The 20,657-nt window shown below is 35.5% G+C and overlaps 1 protein-coding gene across 9 annotated transcripts in view; it reads left to right on the forward strand.

The window, feature by feature from the left end:
• Positions 1 to 20,657, forward strand: part of C22H3orf67 (chromosome 22 C3orf67 homolog) — a 257,850-nt gene that overhangs the window by 132,218 nt on the left and 104,975 nt on the right. For 6 of the 9 annotated variants that reach the window (XM_013973669.2, XM_018038302.1, XM_005695771.3 and 3 more), the window contains 6 exons: positions 2,424 to 2,588; positions 13,291 to 13,427; positions 14,102 to 14,264; positions 15,665 to 15,781; positions 16,926 to 17,051; positions 19,523 to 19,857. In XM_013973669.2, the coding sequence (XP_013829123.1) occupies positions 2,424 to 2,588; positions 13,291 to 13,427; positions 14,102 to 14,264; positions 15,665 to 15,781; positions 16,926 to 17,051; positions 19,523 to 19,857 (1,043 nt within the window). The remainder of the gene's footprint in view (positions 1 to 2,423; positions 2,589 to 13,290; positions 13,428 to 14,101; positions 14,265 to 15,664; positions 15,782 to 16,925; positions 17,052 to 19,522; positions 19,858 to 20,657) is intronic. The other 3 variants (XM_018038301.1, XM_018038300.1, XM_018038303.1) reach the window with 3 other exon arrangements.

Consider the following 20,657-nt stretch of genomic DNA (forward strand, 5'->3'; position numbering starts at 1 on the left):
AAGGGGGAGTGGTTGGTGGGGAGATGAGTTAAGTTTTATTTAGTCTATCAGAAAACATCTAGCTACCTGGTTTAAAGCCCCTTCATAGTTTGGGATCACAGAAAAATGAGACTAAAGTTTCTTTCCTCTTTCTCAAAAATGAAACTTTCCATACAAAATCTCAGGAAGTTTGACAGTCAGTAGTCACTTAATGATTATGCTCTATTTTAGAATAATACATCAGTAGTTTTTTCTCTAATTTATCCCTTTATTGCAGGTTTTATTTTATACTGCCCACAATATTCATTCCCTCAGTAAATAATCCAATAAGTAGTAAGACAATTCTGAGAGCAAAGAGAGAGAATATATAGAAAAAGGAAAAATGATGTAGAGGGAATTTGAGTCTTTTAATGTGAAATCTGATTTGCATGTCAACCACGTTCCTGTAAGATTCGGATTGGAGTTTAGTAATAGTCTCTGTCTTGTTCTGTCTTTCATAAAAACGTGGATTTTTGGTTACCGGAATTTGCTGTTTGTCTCTTATTAGTTGGAAATTCAGCTTTTCTTTTGGATACATTTCAAACTTTGTAGTATTGTACCTTGTACCATCCACACAAGCCCTATGAGCTAAAGTTTCTGTAATTTCTCTTCAAAGGATTCAGAATACATCATTTTATTTCAGGTTCTTATTAGCCTACAGAATTTTCTTTCTCTATTAATATAAAAATCTCAGTTTATCAATATTGGCACCGATGTGGAAATTATCTTTTTCTACCTCAAGAAGTCTGAAATGACATGTCAAATATATATATAGAGAGAGAGAGAGAGTTAGTTTACTTACTTTCCAAATTTTTTTATTTTGAGAGTTCATTTACTCAGTTACTTTACATTGGCTTTCTAAATGTCAATGACAAGTAAGAAGTGAATGGACAAAGAATACCTGAGAACTAAGATTTATAAGCTCAATGGCATTTGTAATAAGGAACTTTAGGACACTTGGAAACCATTACATTGCTGATGAGCATTTAAGTTTTTAGTTAAATGATTCATTTTCCTTTTCAAGATTAGGACATTAAAATCTAATTAGGGAATGGCCACAGCTTGGATGCACAAAAACCTAACATCATTTGCCTTTATAAACATGGTTAGAGTTTATACTTACATAAGGATATTTTTGAGGGATGAATTTGGTTGAATTTTTCTTACTATTCATATTCACATGTGCACAAACCAAATTTTTTCCACTAGATTCTAAAAGAAATTTTTTCCTACTAAAAATTATTATGAAGAAGAAATAAAAACTATGCTTAGACTAATCAGGAAACGTTATTTTTCATTTTGGTTTATTTCTTTCTAGTCCTTTTCCTATTTGTATGTTTCATTGAACAATTTTCTATAGTTGAGATTTGGATATACTATGTTCATTTAACATCTTATCTTGAACCTTTGCCATCTTTGTAAATACAGTGTCTTATAAACTCTTAACTGGAAATTCAACTTGTTTCAGAAATTATAAACATTTATATTGACCTTCATCTGAGTTTCTGATTTTTTAAATGTAGAATATATTCATAAGTGAAATTACTGAGTGAAATATCATGGACATTTTTAAGGCTTTTGATGCACATAGTAAAACTGCTTTTTGGAATGTTAACAGCAACTAAATTCCTACTTGCTACATATAACAAAGCTTAATATCTTTGCCGCAAGATAGGTCATATAAATAACTTTTTAAAATAACCTAATAGTAAAATGGGTTAAGAACATGAACAGAAAATTTATTATAATGAAAACTTAAATATCCATATAAATATATATGAATAATATGAAATCTCATTGGAAATGCAAGCTATAATAATAAAAATACTACTTTAATTAAACTACTTTTTTCTTTGAAAGTATTTGAAGATTGGATGTTAACATTAGGGAAAGCTGGGTAAAGGGTATATTGGAACTCTGTACTATTTTTGTAACTTTTCTGTAAGTCTAAATTTATTTCAAAATGAAAAGTTAGAAAAATGGCTCATATGATGGCTCTAGGTGGTTACTCAATAATGTCATTGTACTTGGTGACCTATAAATGAGGCAGTGTAATCCCAGAAACCTTCATTGAGCATACTCAGCTCGTTCTTCTGAGTGGTAATCTAGTATTAAAAAAAAACAAATATAAAATATTTCCAATCAGTGCTCTCATTCATTGCAGAAGTCTCTGAATCTGTTCCATATGTTGGTACTCTATCTCATTTAATCCTCTCTACAATCCCAGAAAGTAAACCTTAAAATTATTTATGCTCAGATGAGGTAACCAAGACTGTATAACATTGAGTAACCCATCCAAAGTCATACTCTAAAATGTTTTACTTTAACTGGTTTCATTTATAAGGTATGTCCATTCGGCAGAAATTGCTTACATTTGGGGAATGAATGTTTGTCTTTATTTCCAGCTGGACATGATGCTTCCTTTCCAACAGATGAACGTATAGACATTATTCCACGAAGCTGCCAACTAACGACAGATGTTCCACAAGTCACACAGCTGCTAAACATGACTAAACTCCGCCAAACTGAAATAAAATTTGGAGGTCATCCTCTGAGTCCAGCAGAATCAGGTGTGTACTCAAGTCCTAAAGTATAAGCCTCTTTATTTCTAAGGCCAAAAAGTAAAGGGTGGTGGAACAGCCTGGCAATGATGCTTCATAGCTTGAGATTATATATTAAATCACTTTAATATCAGCTCTTGTCAGTGATAAACCACTTTAAATTTCTTTTTTAGCAGCTAAAATAGCTTCTTGATTTTTATATGTTAAGTCAAACATCCTTGGTCTTTCCTTTCTTCCTGTATGTGTCCAAGCCCTGCCAGTTACACCTCCAAGTCAGCTCTCAAATCTGATCCTATTCTACTTTCATTGTTTGGGTCCTCACTGTCACTTAACCTTACCCTCCCAGTTAATCTTTACATTGCTGTCAGATTTCTCTTTCTGATAATAGAAATAGAAATGTAACCATGGTGCTCTTTGATTAAAGACTTTTAATGCCTTTCCTACTATCTTAGAAGACAAAATGAAAAAAGCCCCTGGGGACTCACACAAAGTCAGTCTCCCTTATTCCAAACTTACTCCACAGTTTCATCTCCAGACCCTTTCTCTCATTCCTCATTCACCACTCTCTACAGCTTTCATATTTTCTTATTTTGAGATTGCTGTTTCATTGGCCTAAAATGGCTTCTTTGCCTTTCTGCCTGCAAAAACACTCAATTTGTCTTCCTAAATCCAACTCAAATGCCACCTCTTCTGTCCTAACAAGCATTGTTCTCCTTTTGTGATGGTTTTTTGTTCCTTGCAATACTTTTTAATTATTCTTTCATTCCCAATTAAATGTGACTCTTTCAAAAAGAGCACTGTACATCATTCTTCTATATCCCTACCACCTAACACAGTGTTTGCCATATATTTGGCCTGGTGCTGCACACTCACCTGACAGTAGCCAGTCAGATAACAGAAATGAGTGAAGTGAGCCGGATGCCTGGACATCCCACCCACAGAAACATTTTCTACTTCTGCAGTGAGCCCTGTTGGGAGTGGAGGGGAGCAATTAGGGAAGAAGAGTATGATAGTGCTTCAAACAAACTGTTCTCTACTGTGGAAGCAGTAATATCAACAACTGATACAAATGATACAATACATGGCAGTTAACACTCAGCCTCTGTGAATAAGCTGTAAAGGAGTGGTGAGAACTACAGCAAACTGGATTCTCGTTCTCAGCCTAGAAGGGACAGCTGCAGTTCGGTTCTAGCCAGATTTTGCCTTGCAAGAACACAGGCACAGTCTCACCAGATCTTTTTTTTTTTTTTTCAAGAGGAACTCAGTTTTCCAGTGTTTGTAACAGTATTTGTTGTTCAGTCGCTCAGTCCTGTTCAACTCTTCGCAACCCCATGAGCTGCAGCATGCCAGTCTTCCCTGTCCTTCACCATCTCCTGGAGTTTGCCCAAACTGATGGCCATTGAGTTGGTGATGCCATCCAACCATCTCATCCTCTGTTGTCTCCTCTTTGACAATGTTAAAATATTGTCTAAAACTCTAAACATTTTTGAAAACACTCTTAGAGTCAAACAAAACACGCCAGAGCTGCCAGTTTTCTACCTCTGTATTGGACACCCATAGCTATTGACCAAACAAGTGAGTAGTACTTACAGATCAAGAAATCTGTTATTCAGATGAGCAGTTCTCAGCTTCCTGCATGTTAGAATCACTTGGGACATTTTTAAAATAACTGATATAAAAAAAATTTTTCCCCTAATGTCTATGCTTCACCCCCATAAATGTTGATTTAATTGCCCTCGGTTGGGTTTTGTTTGTTTTTTTTAAACGTCTCCAGCCATTGTGACATACAACCAGGTTTGAGAACCCTGAATGAGTGACTGGATCACTTATCCCCACAAAGGTGATAACCTTGAGAGAAATCACGGTGAGGGGTGGGGGAACTTGTAGGGTGTGTTGGTTCTCAGATAACAGGTGGGGAAGAGAGAGTTGTCAAAATTCAAGAGTGGTCAAAGTAGAAAGAGGAGAAAAGAGATGATCATGATGAGATGCATTGCGTGCATGCTGAGTCGTGTCTGACTCTTTGCAACACCATGGACTGTAACCCACCAGGCTCCCCTCTCCAGTGGATTTTCCAGGCAAGAGCACTGGAGTGAACTGCCATTTCCTTCCCCCGTGATGAATGAGTGACAAAACCAGACTCACTTTTCAATTCAGTTCAGTTCAGTCGCTCAGTCGTGTCTGACTCTTTGCAACTCCATGGACTGCAGCACACCAGGCTTCCCTGTCCATCAGCAACTCCCAGGGCTTGCTCAGACTCATAACTCACTTTTACTCTCTCTGTTTATCCAAAATTCATTTATTCTTGGTATATTTTTATTGCATATTTCTGGAGATTTGGGACCATTCTGTTAACTTTTTCAGTATAAACCCTGTAAGAGAATTTGACACTTTAGTTTTCAGTCCTTTGCAATGCAATTTCCAAACTCACAAACAAGTAGAGATGCTACATAGTGAATCCCCCATGTTTCCATCACCTGCTTTGACAGTTGCCATCTTTAAGCAAGGATTTATGGTAACAGTGAGAACATGGATCATGAGAATTTGTGTATTTGTTATATGTACTATCTTTAGAGAGAGAAGGCCCTGGTGGCTCAGATGGTAAAGTGTCTGTCTATAGTGCAAGAGACCCGGGTTCAATCCCTGGGTTGGGAAGATCCCCTGGAGAAGGAAATGGCAATCCACTCCAGTATATTGCCTGGAAAATCCCATGGACATAGGAGCCTGGAAGGCTATAGTCCATGAGGTCGCAAAGAGTCGGACACGACTGAGCGACTTCACTTAGAGAAAGAGGGAGAGAAAGAGAATATATGCAATCTATGTTCATTACAGAACCTTTGGAAAATATATAAAAGTTTTCACTACCCAGGTAGCCACTGTTAACACCTCAAGTCATAATTCAGTCTTATGGAAAATTCTCCACAGAGTACAATGAGTAAGAGTGTTTCACATAATCAAACACTCTGTCTGTATCTAACAGGCTGTGATAACTTTCCATAACAGAAATGATTGCAAAGCCTATCATGCAGCTCTTTGTAGTTGTAAATGCTCCTTTTTTCTTCTGTCTCTCTAGCTTAATGTTTTAAGAATTGTGTCTTAAAATGAAAATGCAAGTCTATATCCAGATATTTTGCATCTTTATTTTAAATTTAAACTTCAAGGACACTTGTAATGCCAGAGAATAAAGAGAAATTTGAATAAATATTAAATGCATCATTAACTCAATATTACAATTAAACAGACTTTTTCATAGGCCATGTTCAATCCCAGCTTGTAGAAGAGGGTTAAGTTAGTATATATTTTTCTAATTCCACAAATGGACTTTCAGTGCATAAGGATAGTCAACATGAGTTGTTTTACAGAAAATTAATAATCACCATTGAAAAGCTTATTTCTTCTGTCCTGTGAAACTCAAATGTACTTATATTCATTTATAACCATACAGTTTATGATTTTCATATGAAGTAAATCTCATAGCACATTTACAGCAGCCAAAATTTACATAAACGTGCATCGAACTTTGTAGTTCACTTTCTGCAAATACTTTTCAGTTGCTTTTTTTGACATTTGTGGGCTTTGAACCTTACTATGAGTGATTATAATAAAAATTATTGTTCTCTGTGTGAGAGATTTTATTTGAAAGGTGTAGCTAATGACTAATGCCCAAGGACAGACTTTTTAATCATGGAAAAACCAGGAGGTATTTCTTCATTTGAAGTATTTGTTTTTGTGTCTTTCTAAAATGAGGGCTCCCCGTGATGAGATTTGAATTGCATGAAAAGTGGCTGGGTGCTCTTGTAACTAATAGTACATATGTAAATTGTGATATTTTATTATAAATGAGCATGCTAAGAGATCCCAGTATGCCACTACAGAAAGAAGTAGCTGCTTCCTATGGGTGCTTTCTGGCATGTTCACCCGAGCTCAAAAGGAAACCTTGAACCTTCTGTTTTAGAGTGCATTTTTTGAATGTCATGTAACTTGATCAATAGCATTTAATGAAATTAATAAAATAATTGTGTTTCCAAAAAGTCTGTTGCCACACATTCACACTGTTCACTTTGTCAGCTCCCAGTGCACGTTAGCTGGTGATTGTTAGTCTGCAGAGGACTGTATGATCCGATGATCTTATTTTCATTAGTGGAACCCCACTTTAATTGAACCAGGGAATCAGATCTAGTTATTGAAGTTGAGCATTCAGCTACTAATGACAAGATGCAGTGGTCCACTAAGCACAAATCAAAACCAGTAATTTGCTTAAAAATTAGGACATAGTTTTCCCAAGTGCCCTCCTTTCCACAGCAGCCATCTTATTGGATTTTTAGTCCTTTTTAAATAAGAGACTGACATCCCTATCTCCTAGCTCAATTGCAAACACATAAATGAAAGCATCTAGCAAAACCGTGACATAGTGATCGAACTATAGTTGGCATTGGTGAGATCTTTAATAGAATTTCTTCTTTGCTTTGGACATTATGAAAGCAAATTTCAAGTCAAACAACAAAATCTACTGTAAAGTAGAATCTTAAAGAAAAAAGAGTTAGATTCTGTCTTCAGGAACAAGCGAGACACTCTAATTTCTTCTTTTCTAAAACCAGACTGCTGGTATTCCCTGGTTTAGGGTTGTTGGATAAAGAAAGGCCGCAATTTAAAAAAAAAATAAGCAGAAAACCTGAATAGACATTTTTCTTAAATTTTAAAAGCTTGTAATTAAAGTACTTTGCATGGGATGTGCATTTTCGATTTAGCCACAATTCTCCCCACATTCTCCATGTGAGTTCTTGTCACTATATTTTGCCTGCCTGGTGTTCAAGCAACTTCATTTGGCCCTCCCCAATACCACCACTTTATTCTCTTTAGAAAAGATTATTACAGGGTTATATTCTATTCTTGATTTCTCATGAACCCCATTAGTCTAAATCAAATATATTAATTATCATATTCATAAAGTTCTCATACTTATCCAAATCATTACTATTGGACATACTTTTCAGATAGCAAAACAAAAATTTTCAGTTAAATGGTTTTACAAAACTGCCCAGAATATAAAGAGTGGACAAGGAAAGAATCCCCTGCGATGCCCCTGGCCCACCTAAGGCCCACCACCACGTGTGGTGAAAAGACGGCACCAAGGGTCTGAGCCCAGGCTCCGAGTGGACAGATCTCTAAACATGGTGAGCCTCAGTTTCTTCATCTGTAGAGGTGGAATAATATCACACCAAGTGATTGAAAATTCCATAGAGATCATGTACACATCATCATATCCATCATCCTTTCGATCTCAAATTGAATGTCATTTCCCTGACCCTAAAGACTAGATACCAGCCCCCTGTCAAACACACTGAACCTTCCCTTCATAGCTCTTACCACAGTTGTAATCATGTAGTTATGTATGATTTATTTGTTGTAGTATCGATCTCCCTTGTGAGACTATGAGTGCCTTAGTGGAGGTTATGTGTCCACCTTATTCCTTGTCTTATTCAGTGCTTAGAGCAGTGGCTGCCCAGGCTAGGTGTTCAATCACTACTGAAAGAACTGGTGGATGAAAGAATAAATGATGGTGAATGGACTTCATAAATTGTTAAATTTTATTCAAGATGAAGGATATTAATATCATATTTATAAGCATTCACTCCCTATTAAGCACAGTATTTAGTATTTTGCATGGATTGTTTCAGATAATCTAACAAAAATGCCTGACTTAAGTACTATTATCTCAGTCTTATGAATGAAGAAGGTGAGGCTCAGAAAGTTTAAGTACTTTGTTTAAAATAGTATTAGATCAGCCTTTTTGTGTTTTTGATATTCCTTATAACAATGCACCTATAATGAAAATCCAATTCAAAATCTGGATTCTTGTAGCAGGTTTAATTCTGATTTGATTGTTAGATAATAGATGTAAGTCTTAAGCATGACCTCTCAGTGATTAGAGTTGAAGATTCAGCAGGTTTTTCTAGTTAAACTTTGAAAACCTTGCAAACTTAAATGACTATAATAATTAGAACATTGTATCTTGGGACAAAAATGAATGTTTATTTTTCTAAAAGACAATTAGAGAGTAGACCCTCAGGTTTTATAATCTAACTACAAAGGCTGTACCCCTCAGTAAAATAGCAAAATAATTAATGGTAACATCTCTGACCTACACCAAGTTCATTTTCCGCAAACTCAAGAAAATGAAATGCCTAGAGCATGACTTTAATCTAGTCTTGATTTTTAACCTTCTGTTATGCATATTGATATCAGCTCTTAAAAGAACTCCTTTTAGAATTCAAAAGGCATGCATTTCTGCTTGTAGTTCTCTTTCATTGAGATTTTTTCTCATTATAGAAACTTTGTCCCTTCTACTTTTTATTTTAGAAACCAAAGGTCTAAATTACTTTTCTTGTAGCTTTTAATTAGGACCCTATTACAGTGGATACAGAGCATGATGCATGTTTACATGGATAATTATGACAATTTTTATATGATTATAAACAGAATCATTAAAGTGAAACAGGCTTTAAGAATGTATATGTGTTAATTGTACTAATAAATTGTTAAAGGGCTGCTAATTAAAGAAATAACTGAATGGTGGAGTATTATATACTTTGCTTTGTGGAGGGAAAAAGGTATGCTAAAATTTATAAAATTTTAAAAATAGATATCCATTTAACCACATAGTAGTAGATTGCTCTTTAAAGAAATCCTATAGTAGACTCTCTTACAAAATACATCCTATTCTCTGTGCTTAAAGAAATTATATCAAGCTTAATTATAGTTTTAATAGCCACTGGCTATCCACTGCTAAGCAAGAGATTCCTCTGAGAAATTCAGGGTATTTAGGAATTTATAGCTGGAACTGTGACAGTATAATTTTTTAAGATACTCCCTCCCCCCAAAAGGTTATCTTCTAATCTTGGATACTGTCCACAGTTTTGGTGAGATTTATTCATTGCCTACTATGTTCTCTGCTGGGCTCAGCAGATGAGTGTACATGGAGTACCAAATAAATGGTCTTTCTACTCAAAGAAACTTAAATTGTTGTGGGGAGTGGGGGGAACCTGTATATAGATGAAGAATATGAAAAAAATCAAAGAAACTGCACATGTACAATGTTTGAACAGAAAGATATGCCAATAGCCAAATGGTTTCTATGACTGGAAGTTAAAAAAAGAAAAAAAGCTTCTATTCTGATATTGAAAACTCCCATATAGGCCTATGCCATATCCTATACACCCCATGAGGACTCTCAGTGGTTCTTCTTTCTTGGAAAATCCACATTTGAGAACAAACTCAGTAGTCTAGGATTTTTCCTGTTTGGTCACAGAAGGTACAAATGATGAGTCTGAAATAGATTTTTCCAACTGGCCTGGAATTTGAATGTCATTTCTTTCTTTTACTGATCCTAAGAAACTAGCAATATTTTTATTGACTCCAAATGGTTGTTTGTAAATGACTGAAAAAGATGCAGCGGCACACATGGCCAAGTCCACTTGCTAACACTAGGACATTTCACATGTAAGCTGATGGGCATCTGATTCTGGTGCCATAGCACTGCAGCTGTTGAAAGCCACACAGTTCTTGTAAGTATCAATGTCTTGGTCATTGTTGACCCTTCTTTTTCATCCCCCACACTTTGGCAGTTGTTCAGTCTAGTCGTCCTCCTCAATTCACACATAAAACTCTTAGGTAGATTTTTTTCTTAAAAATAAGTTTCAACAGTAGTTAGAAATATTCAGCCATTTAATCCAACTTCCCTTCTGACCCGTTATACTTTATGATTCATTTGTTTTGCTCAGCAAAGGTCTGTTGCTCTGTGTCAACCAGTAGGCTAGCAAATCAGGGATGACAAAGCAGAATGCTGAATTTATATCTACTGAAATATATATCACTGGAGAATCCCAGAAACACATGTGAAAGCACAAGTCTGACAAGTTCTGTGAGGGAAAGCTTATGGTAGTACCTAATTTGGGTACTCTAATCAGAGGGGTCTGGGAAGACTAGTCTGAGAAAGTGACACATGATCTGAAACATAAGGGCCAAGAGGGGAAGGAAGATCCTTTCTGCCATGGGCAACAGCATGTATGAATGCTCTAATAGGAGGAAGAACTGAGAGGCCAGAGCAGAAGATGGGAGGTGTTAAGGCTGAACTGAAACTGGAACATACGAGTTATTGCAGGCAGTGTTAAAGATTTTCTTCTTAATCCTAAAAGTAGTAGGGAAGCCATTGAAAAGTTTTAAGTGACAAAGAGGAATAATTCAATCAGACATTTATATAAGACCCTTTGGCTATGTTTTGGAGAGACCATGGGACAGGGAGCCAGAGTGAACTTGTAGATCAGTTGAGCGGCTTTGTGATCATCCAGGAGAGGGATGATGTTCTCTTGGATCAAGGTTCACGTCAAGATTCTGACATTTCAACCTGAATTGTTTATGATGCCATTCATTAGACCAGATTTTTGGTTTTAGGTGTCTTTGATACATTAAGGAGAAGCTGGTGAAGAAGGCCACTGGATAGAACAAGTGACTCTCAGAAGAGAAGACTAGGCTAAAAATAGAAATTAGAGAATCTGTCTTATAATATCCAAAATAGCTTTCCAGACTTCTGTTCAAACACCTTCAAAATGACGGAAAATTCACCACCACAACAACTAGACATGCTTTAATTAAAGAAAGATGTTCCTTATGTTGGACTAAAAGCTTTTTTTTAATTAATTTTTATTGGAGTATAGTTGCTTTACAATGTTGTGTTAGTTTCTGCTGTACAGAGAACTGAACTAGCTAAATGTACATATCCCCTCTTTTTTCAGATTTCCTTCTCATTTAGGTCACTGCAGAATACTGAGTAGAGTTCTCTGTGCTATACACTAGGTTCTCATTAGCTATCAATTTTATGCATAGTAGTGTGTATATGTCAATCCCAATCTCCCAATTCATCCCATCCGCCCCACCCTTGGTATCCTTACCTTTGTTCTCTACATCTGTGTCTCTGCTTCTGCTTTGCAGATAAGTTCATCTGTACATTTTTCTATATTCCACACATGAGTAATACTATACGATATTTGTTTTTCTCTTTCGGACTTGCTTCACTATGTATGACACTCTCTAGGTCCATCCACGTCTCTGCAGGTGGCGAGATTTTGTTCCTTTTTATGGCTGATTAATGTTCCACTGGGTATATGTACCACATCTTTATCAATTCCTTGGCTGATGAACATTTAGATTGCTTCCATGTCCTAGCTATTGTAAAGTGCTGCATTGAACATTGGCATGCATGTATCTTTTAGAATTATGGTTTTCTCTGGGTGTATGTCCAGGAGTGGGATTGCTAGATCATATGGTATTTCAATTTTTAGTATTTTACGGACCCTCCATACTGTTCTCTATGGGCTTCCCTGGTGGCTCAGATGGTAAAGAATCTGCCTGCAATGCGGGAGACCTGGGTTCAATCCCTGGGTTGGGAAGATCCCCTGGAGGAGAGCACGGCAACCCACTCTAGTATTCTTGCCTGGAGAATCCCCGTGAACAGAGGAGCTTGGCGGGCTATAGTCCATGGGGTTGCAGAGTTGGACACAACTGAGCTACTAAGCACAGCACATACTGTTCTTCATAATGGCTGTACCAATTTACATTCCCACCAGCAGTGTGGAAAGGTTCCCTTTTCTCCAGCCCCTCTCCAGCATTTCAGTGGACATGATTCCCTGAATCAAAAACCTTCAGTGATTCCCTACCTATTCTGTGATTGCCTACCAGTTTTAGAATAGGCTGTTATAATTTTAAGGCCCTTTTCTTGGTGACCCAACCCTATTCTTCCAGCTAGGCTGGTGATTTTATTATTCCCCAAACATACCTTACTCTTATTCTTTTATACCTGTATTCACTTACTTTCTTCTGCCTTGGACACGTGGTGGTAAGTTGCTTCAGTCGTGTCTGACTCTTTGCCACCCTATAGCCTGTAGCCTGCCAGACTGGTCTGTCCATGGGATTCTCCAGGAAAGAATACTGGAGTGGGTTGCCATACCATTCTCCAGGGGATCTTCTCGACCCAGGGATCGAACCTGCATGTCCTGCATTACAGGCAGATTCTTTACCATCTGAGCCACTAGCCTATATATCTCTTATTCTTGAGATCTTACCATTCATTCAGGGTTTATTCAAGAAGTCACTTCCTCTTGATTCTCACTGGTCTTCCTTATGTTGTAGCTCCCTGTTTACCTATATATACTATCACTTCCCTTCAGACTCCCTGAGGGCAAGCAATGTGTATTATCCATTTTGTGTCACTGACAACTTCTAGGAAATGCCTGAGTGCTGAAATACTTGTTCAGTTGAGTCAGTTTTAATTATTTCCTTAAAGAGAAAAAAAACAATATAATTTTCAGTAGCTTCCTTTTCTTTTTTTTTTTTCTTTTTTTTTTTTCTTTTTCTTTATGAGGAAAAACATTTGTGGTAGAGGTTCTCAAAAGATACTTAGCACAAAGACCACTTGGGGGAACCTGTGAAGATTATGGATTTCTTGACTCCCCAACAAAATTCTAATTCTTAAATGCATATCTGATAGATTTGATGTTGGACCTCAGTATCTGTGCTTTTGTAAGTGCTCTGGGAAGGTGGATAGGTTAAAGCAGAGGAAGATTCAGATCATATGTCCCCTCAATTCAGAAATACTGCAACATAGTGTTTGCCATTATGCCCATTAATGGACTCTTATTATCTTCCTTTTATAAAACAGATCAGTTCATTAACAGAGGAACAGTTAGCATGCGGAACAGTAAACATCAAGATGTTTGTCATATTGCCTTTGGATCCAAAGTTCTTGGACCGCCTCCACTCTCTGGCAGAAGAAATAACATGAGGCTATCCAGTGAGGTAGGAGCAAGGTTTGAAGAGCTTATCAAAGCATGGGTGGTATGGGAGGGGAAGGGTTTACTCCCATTCAGAGGGGAAAAGGAAGGGAGAGAGACTACATGCCAAAAGCATAAGTCTTGAGTAAATTTGGAACAGAAATTCTGGATTTTAGAAGACCCCAAAACTGTTTTCTTTCTGTCATGTCAACACAGTTAACAATTGTGAGTATTCTTTTCATTAAATATGCCCACAAAACTTAAAGACAAATATATGTGAGCACATTTTGTGGTCTCCTTCAAAAAGGAGTTGAATCATCACCAGATACCTTACAATGAACAGATTCTCAAATGTTGTATTTTTATTTTTAGTTTCCTCTGAGTATCTGACGTACACAGTGATTTTCATTTCAACTCCTACCTACTAAAGATGGAGTGTGGCAAATAAGCACATTTTAATTTATATTTCTATAAGATTTGCTTGTCTTCTGTTTTATGTCACATCATATTTATCCTTCCGTTTCTTTCTGATTTTCTACCATAATTTCCCTCTCCAACTTTTTAATGTTCTCATTCCCTTTGTGTTTTTTTTGAACCTTACTTTATTTGTCCAACTATTATTTCTTCTATGTAGATTCTACAAGAAATAAATGGCAGTTCCTATATTTTAAAATATAAATTAATTCTTTTTCCTTATAGACAGTAAAATCTATTGGGTCCAAAAGTAACCGATTATGCCAGCAGTCTACAGTAGAGAAGTGTGTTAACAGTGCAGAAATGTCAACCTTGCTGTTATCTGAGTCTGAGGCACAAGGAGATAAAGAAAATATTGGCCAAATAAAGCAGACTGTACCTGTTCTTGGTAAGAATTCTGCATAAAGATTGATAGCTAGTGAAAACAGTGAGAAATGTTCATAAGAAAGTCATAGTTATATTCTTGATTAGATCTTAAGTTCAGAGAATTATCATTTGAAAATGAAAATGTGGTAGATATTGAAATATGTTTAGAATAGTGTGCTTTTATATATATATATATATTTATATATTATCTTCTGGAACCTATCATTCTATTTATTGTTATTTTATATTGCCATAGTACCCCGTGTTTTTACTTTCTGATGACTAGTGATAAAATGTAGTATCCAATTATTGCTATGTTTTGCAAACTCCACGTTCATTTTAAGTTTTCTTAGTTTTGTCTTTTAATTAATCTTCCATTTGTAAAGTGCTCTTTATTTTCCCTCCCTGTTACAAAAAATAGCCCCAATAGTAAAGAAAAGACTTTTATCCCAAGTTATGTAAGATTGAGAGTTCAGGGCTAACAGACTAAGTGATTTGCAATCTGTTTGCAATTGGTAGTTATTGGAAAGAATGGAAATTAGAACCCAAGGCTTACCACTCCCTGTCAGTTTGTCCACTTTTACTAGGCTGACTTTTATCAGCATTGAAAAGGGGAGAGGCATTTGGGTTCATTTGATTTATAAATTAATGATCACTGTTAGAGACTGTATCTCCATTGGAATATAAAACTGAGATGAGGAAATTAATAACAGATATTCAGTCGCAGTTTTATCACTGTCTGTGAGACCTTGATCAATTTTCTTAAAAACTACGAGCCTCAGTTTCCTTATCAGTAAGGATACAGTTACTACTATCACTAGTAGTAATAGGAAATAACAGCTGCCTTAAAGGGTCAATTTGAGTCAGGATTCAGTGAGGACAGTCAGTCAAGCGCATTGTATTGTGCCAAGAATGTAAGTGTTCAGTAAATATCAAATGCTGCTACTATGAATATTATTATTATTACAGAAATTAAGAATTCTTCAAGATTGATCTCACTTCTCCAGGGTTCTTCTGAAAATTCCCCTCTAAGTGCTTCTTGAATGATAGCTGGCCACACTCTTTTAAAGGAAAAAAATAATTTCTTTGCATTGGCCATAGATTTCATTTTTTTATGTTTTCTGATATAGCATGTTGTATGATTAGCATTAATCTAAATTATTTCTAGTTCTCTATATGGTTACATTACATGAATAAAATATATTAGTAGTTTTGAAAACCTGATACAGTTCTAATATTGGGAACAGAAATAAATAGCTAGTTCCTACAAAGAAATAAGTTGTGTTTTTTATACAGCTTTACATTTTGTCAAAATGATACATGAACATTCTCATTATGACTATAATTACATTTAGAGTTTATTTCAAACTATATAGTACTTTCTGTTCTGGCTTTTTGTTCTTTGATATGAAAATGTACCAGCCAGTCTGCATATTATGCATCCACATCCCCCTCAAGAACCATCAGCCGATAAGAATAATAACAGGAGAAGATTACGGTTAAAAAGCACCAGCAGAGAAAGGACAGATACCCCCAACGGTATGGCACTAATTCAATACTATCTTATATCTGTATATTATTCAGAGCAATGGAATCTCTCTCTGCAGGTTGTAAATTTCAAAGGATTATGAACCAATTCATTTAAAATATAAAAGTCTGTTCTACAAGGATTATGGAAATCAAATTTTCTACAAAAGAATTGCTCTAGAGCCCTAACAGAGATTTGTTGGATTAAATAGACAGTGCCACAAAAGTAAAGGACTTCCTACTTCTACTCTCAAAGGCTGAATAAGCTTAAATTATTGATTTTTAAAAACGGCCCAAATTTGATGGAGATTCCTGCCTGCAGACTTTACTAAAATTGAACTTAACTCATAATTTTTCATGTTTCATTTATCTCTCTTCTTTTTAAATTGGGCCCATTTTAGATTGTTTTTATATTTGCTATCTCTCCTTTTGGACTTCTTGACGTCTATTATAATGTAGATTAAAATTTCAACTCTTTGCAACCAATAAAGCATTAGAGAGATATAGTCAACTATTCTATTAATTGTTATTCCTTAAAATACTAGATTTGAGTCAGATATGTACAAATTTGTATACACATGCATTAGTCTATCCTGAATCAAGCCCAGAATCTATGTTATATACATCTGTTAGCATAATTTCTCAAAAGTGTAGCTTTCTTGGGGAGGCCAAAATTCTGCTTGCTAGGTTTCATATTATTTTTATAAAATAGTAGGTAGAAAAATTATTTCTGCAATGCCTGTATCCATTTTTCTTAAGGTGCTAAAGGAACAAGCTTTGTTTTTTTAAGAGTTGAGTTCAATAAGAATTGTCATTTAGAAAAAACACTCCATTTTACATGGAACCTAAGGGAAAAATATAGGACCTTTTAAAAATTATATGGGTTTTGGAATTCCTTTTATCACATATCATAAAACTTAAATTTAAAATGTCCCCATGCAGATATCAAGGAATTTTAAGATGAACCTCTACAAAAAATGCAGCTGGGTTCATCTTAAAATATTCTACTGTAAAAAAAATGCATATAATCTATATTGTCACATCAAACTTTCTTTTTAATAATCATATAGAAAAGTATACCAAATGCCATTTTTCAAAAATTAATTTATATATGTAAAAAGAAGTAATATAGAAGAAAATATTAATTCCATTAAAGGCAATTCTTCAGACAATAAAAGGAGTGATGAACATAAAGCAGCAACTGTCCTCACCACTATGTCCCAGCAAAGAGCAGAGACATTGAACCCCAGCTCTCCAGTACCCCAGTCTCCTGATCAAGCAGGTTAGCATCTTTATTATACCATAATTGCAAATAATTAATAATATATGGATATGTTAAATATTTCAAGCCTGGGCATTTTGAAAAGTCATGATACAGACATTTCCTAAAATCTATCATTTTTTAAAATCTCTTTTTAACTCAGTTTTATGTCAGACTTTAATGGATGAAAGAGTGTTTTTATTTTCAAATTTTAATGGACAAGTTACCCTGTTCAGAATAAAAGTTTAAAACTCTGTAAAGTTTAAAGATTATCTATGACATAGTCACCCTCCCCAAAGATTATCTATTGTTGCAATTCTCCAGTCCTCTTTATAATGGAGATGTTGGAGTATAGTACATTGAGCCTATCAACATATCTTGCCTAGCAGGTGTGTGGTACTTTTACAAAAGCAAATTGTTTTTGAGCTAGGGAAAAAAGAAAATAAATGAAAATTGTTTGTAGTTTGTCAGTCTTATTTATGCAGTGTTGAAACCTTCATTAAAATGTTAGGCGCAATTAGTGTCTCTAGCATAAATCTGACTGTGTAGAAAAACTAATTAGATGTTTAGGTGATCATTCTTGCATTTATCTTGTTTGCTGCAATATTGTGATTACACAGTAATTTACATATTTTCCTAAGAAAACATACCAAATTATTCATTACAATTGATATGGAAATACTTGAGGTAAAACTGCAAATTCCAAAAAAGCATGTGGTAGTGAGATAATTAGAGTTCTTTTAGTGTGAAAACACCTCTTTTACTTTGACTTTTTTGACAGTTAATAATATGTTTGGTGCTAGGTCATACGAGTTGTTTAATTACCTAATGTAGATTCCCAAGATCTTTTCCTCCCATTTTCTTTACATACTCCTGTACATAACAAAACACATTGGTTTTTGTAATCTTACTCAACATTTACTGTGTTTACAAAGCACCTGCTAGGCACTTAGCACCAGGCAAAGAGTTTGCTGTCCAGAAGAGGACAAGCCAGTGAATCTATTAATTTCATCCACCACAGAAGGAAATGGCAACCTACTGCAGTATTCTTGCCTGAGAATTCCACAGACAGAGGAGCCTGGCAGGCTATAGTCCATGGGGTCGCAGAGTTGGACATGACTGAACGACTGTCACTCACAGCACGCTGACTCAAGACTCTCCGCGTTTGCTGTGAACATGGTCGGATGAAGTAGATTCAACCTGCTATTGTCCATTTACCTATAGAAAATGGGAAAGCCTTGTCCTTAATAGGTTTTATCTAAAAGAAATGCATATTTATAGCCCTTTTATAGGCAAGTTATGTTATATAATCATAGTCATAAGTCAAGAAACAGATGAATTCACTTGAGAAGAACACAGTTTTATGTGTGCCATCAATTTAATTTTTATTAAAGGCCTTTTTGTTTGTTTGTTGCTTTTGATTTTTTAGTATCAGCTTTGAAGTTTCAAATTAGCCAGTCTTAGCTCTTGGATATTCTTCTTATGATATGAACATAATATGATTCGAGAATCAGGAGTAAAATTAACATGTTTGCATTGTGGTTCTGCAGAACACAAATTCTTGTAAGATTTTGACCATTGACAAAAAACAAGTGTAGCAAAAAATTTTTTAAAAAAATCAGATTCAGTTGAGAAAAAGCTCAACTTTTCCTGATGTCATTCTAAAGAAGAAAGTAATCCTGCTTTTAATAATGCTTTTTATAGAAAATTTTTTTCAAGTTTTTTGTGGTCATGAAATTATAAGATCTATCCCAATATTGAGTAAAAGACTAATTTTTTTAAAGTTTTGATAACATATCTTAGTGGTGTTATATAGTATTTTTAAAGAAAACAAAAATATGCAGAAAAGATTTTCATATCAAAACATTCTCTGCTAAAATTAAAATTAAATCCAAAGGTCCTTTTCAGCAGCAGAATTCACCAGTCACACTAACAAATATTTCTGTGGGCTTACTATTACTTGACAGGTCTTCTCAGTTTAATTTATGAATTGTCTTATTCCAATCAGTAGAATGGAGAGGGAAAGACTGTCAGCTTTTTGTAGTTTGTTTTTTTTCTCCTCCTGCAGTTTTGTAATCTGAACAAGGCCCAGACATTTTATTTAAAGAGCTTTAGTACTCTGTCCTCCTGAAGTTAAAAGAAATTCCTAAATTTGGAAGATTTCCCCCCTCTGGATTATCAAATTAATGAGACTGTGCTATAAAGAACTTGCTGCAAGATAGGTGATAATTATTTCAGACTTTCAAATTTCCTGGCCAGTGTTTCAACTCAGAGGAAGCGGAAGTAAGTACAAATGAGTTGCCCATAGCTCTGAGCACTAACTGTGGGTTAAAAGTTTAGCAGGTTACAAGATGGGGGATAAATTACCTTCCTTGGCTTTTGCATTATTTGATAAACCTGTTTCAGGAACAAGAGGTGTTACTCTCACCACCCGCCTAACATAACACTACGGGAACACTGCTCTTACTTCTGTCATCTTTTGCAATTGTCAGATGAGTGGGTATTTCCCGAAAATGGCGATCACATCCCCTATTTGGCCTCTACCACACAGTCTCTACTTTTGAATGAAGACTCCTGCCATACTTCATGCCTGTGGCTAGAAGCCAGCAAGGAAAGTGAACAGGATCAACAGACAGAGGAAACCCAGATTGTTCCAAAGGATGTTTTCACTTTTTCATCCAGACCACGATCAGCACCTCATGGAAAGACGCAGAGTGTGTCCCCAGAAGGGTGCCTGTTTACTTTGGATCTAAAAGAAGATACCAGCGTGACTAGGAGTGACACCCAAACAGAGGAAGATTTTTACGGTGGTGACAGCAACGAAGAGGTACATTGCCTGATGAGGGAAATAGTTATAAAGTACAGTTGTTCTATTAGCTCCAACTAAACACTAAAACTAGCTGAAAGAGGGAAAATCAACAGCTATTTATAAAAATCCAGCAGATTGCAGTGTCATTCAACAGTTGCCTCAGGTTGTTATGGTAACTCTAAATTGTTGCCTTTTTTATTAACAGTCAGCCAATTTCATTTTTAATTATGGAAACCAGTTTTTGGTTTGATTTCGTTTTTTCATTTTAATCTTTGTCTCACAGAATGAAAAATAATATGCAGTTCAGTTATATGATAGCGTGACCAGTAAAATTGAGAGCACATTGTTCTAGGTCTTTGGGGAAATCGTGTTGCAGTCACTAAGCATTCTGAGTTGACAGTTTCCTGCCTTGCTTACTCCCCTGCCATCTTCTCACCTTAGACCTATTAGGACTCATTATTTTCCATATGGTCCCAGAATTTCAAGAGTTGTGCCAATTAAAGTTGCGATAATGAATCATGGATTACTGCTGGGACTTGCCTTACAGGAGGTTTTCTGTTTGCAATTATTTAGAATACAAATGTATCTCATAAATCAATAAATGCATAAAAAGTTTTTAATACCTTGTGAAATACCAAACTGAATGGAGTTTGACACATTTGTTTAAAACAATATATTATACCTCTTTTTCTCCATAGAAAATGAATTTGTGAAATTTCTGTAGCATTGTTCTTTATTGATAGGCATTGATATGTTCTAGAAAAAAATAATTATTTTAAAAGCAGATTATAGTGAAGTTATGGTGTAGTGAAATTATA

This window comes from Capra hircus, chromosome 22 (genome assembly GCF_001704415.2).
Source record: "Capra hircus breed San Clemente chromosome 22, ASM170441v1, whole genome shotgun sequence".
Classification (NCBI taxonomy): domain Eukaryota; kingdom Metazoa; phylum Chordata; class Mammalia; order Artiodactyla; family Bovidae; genus Capra; species Capra hircus.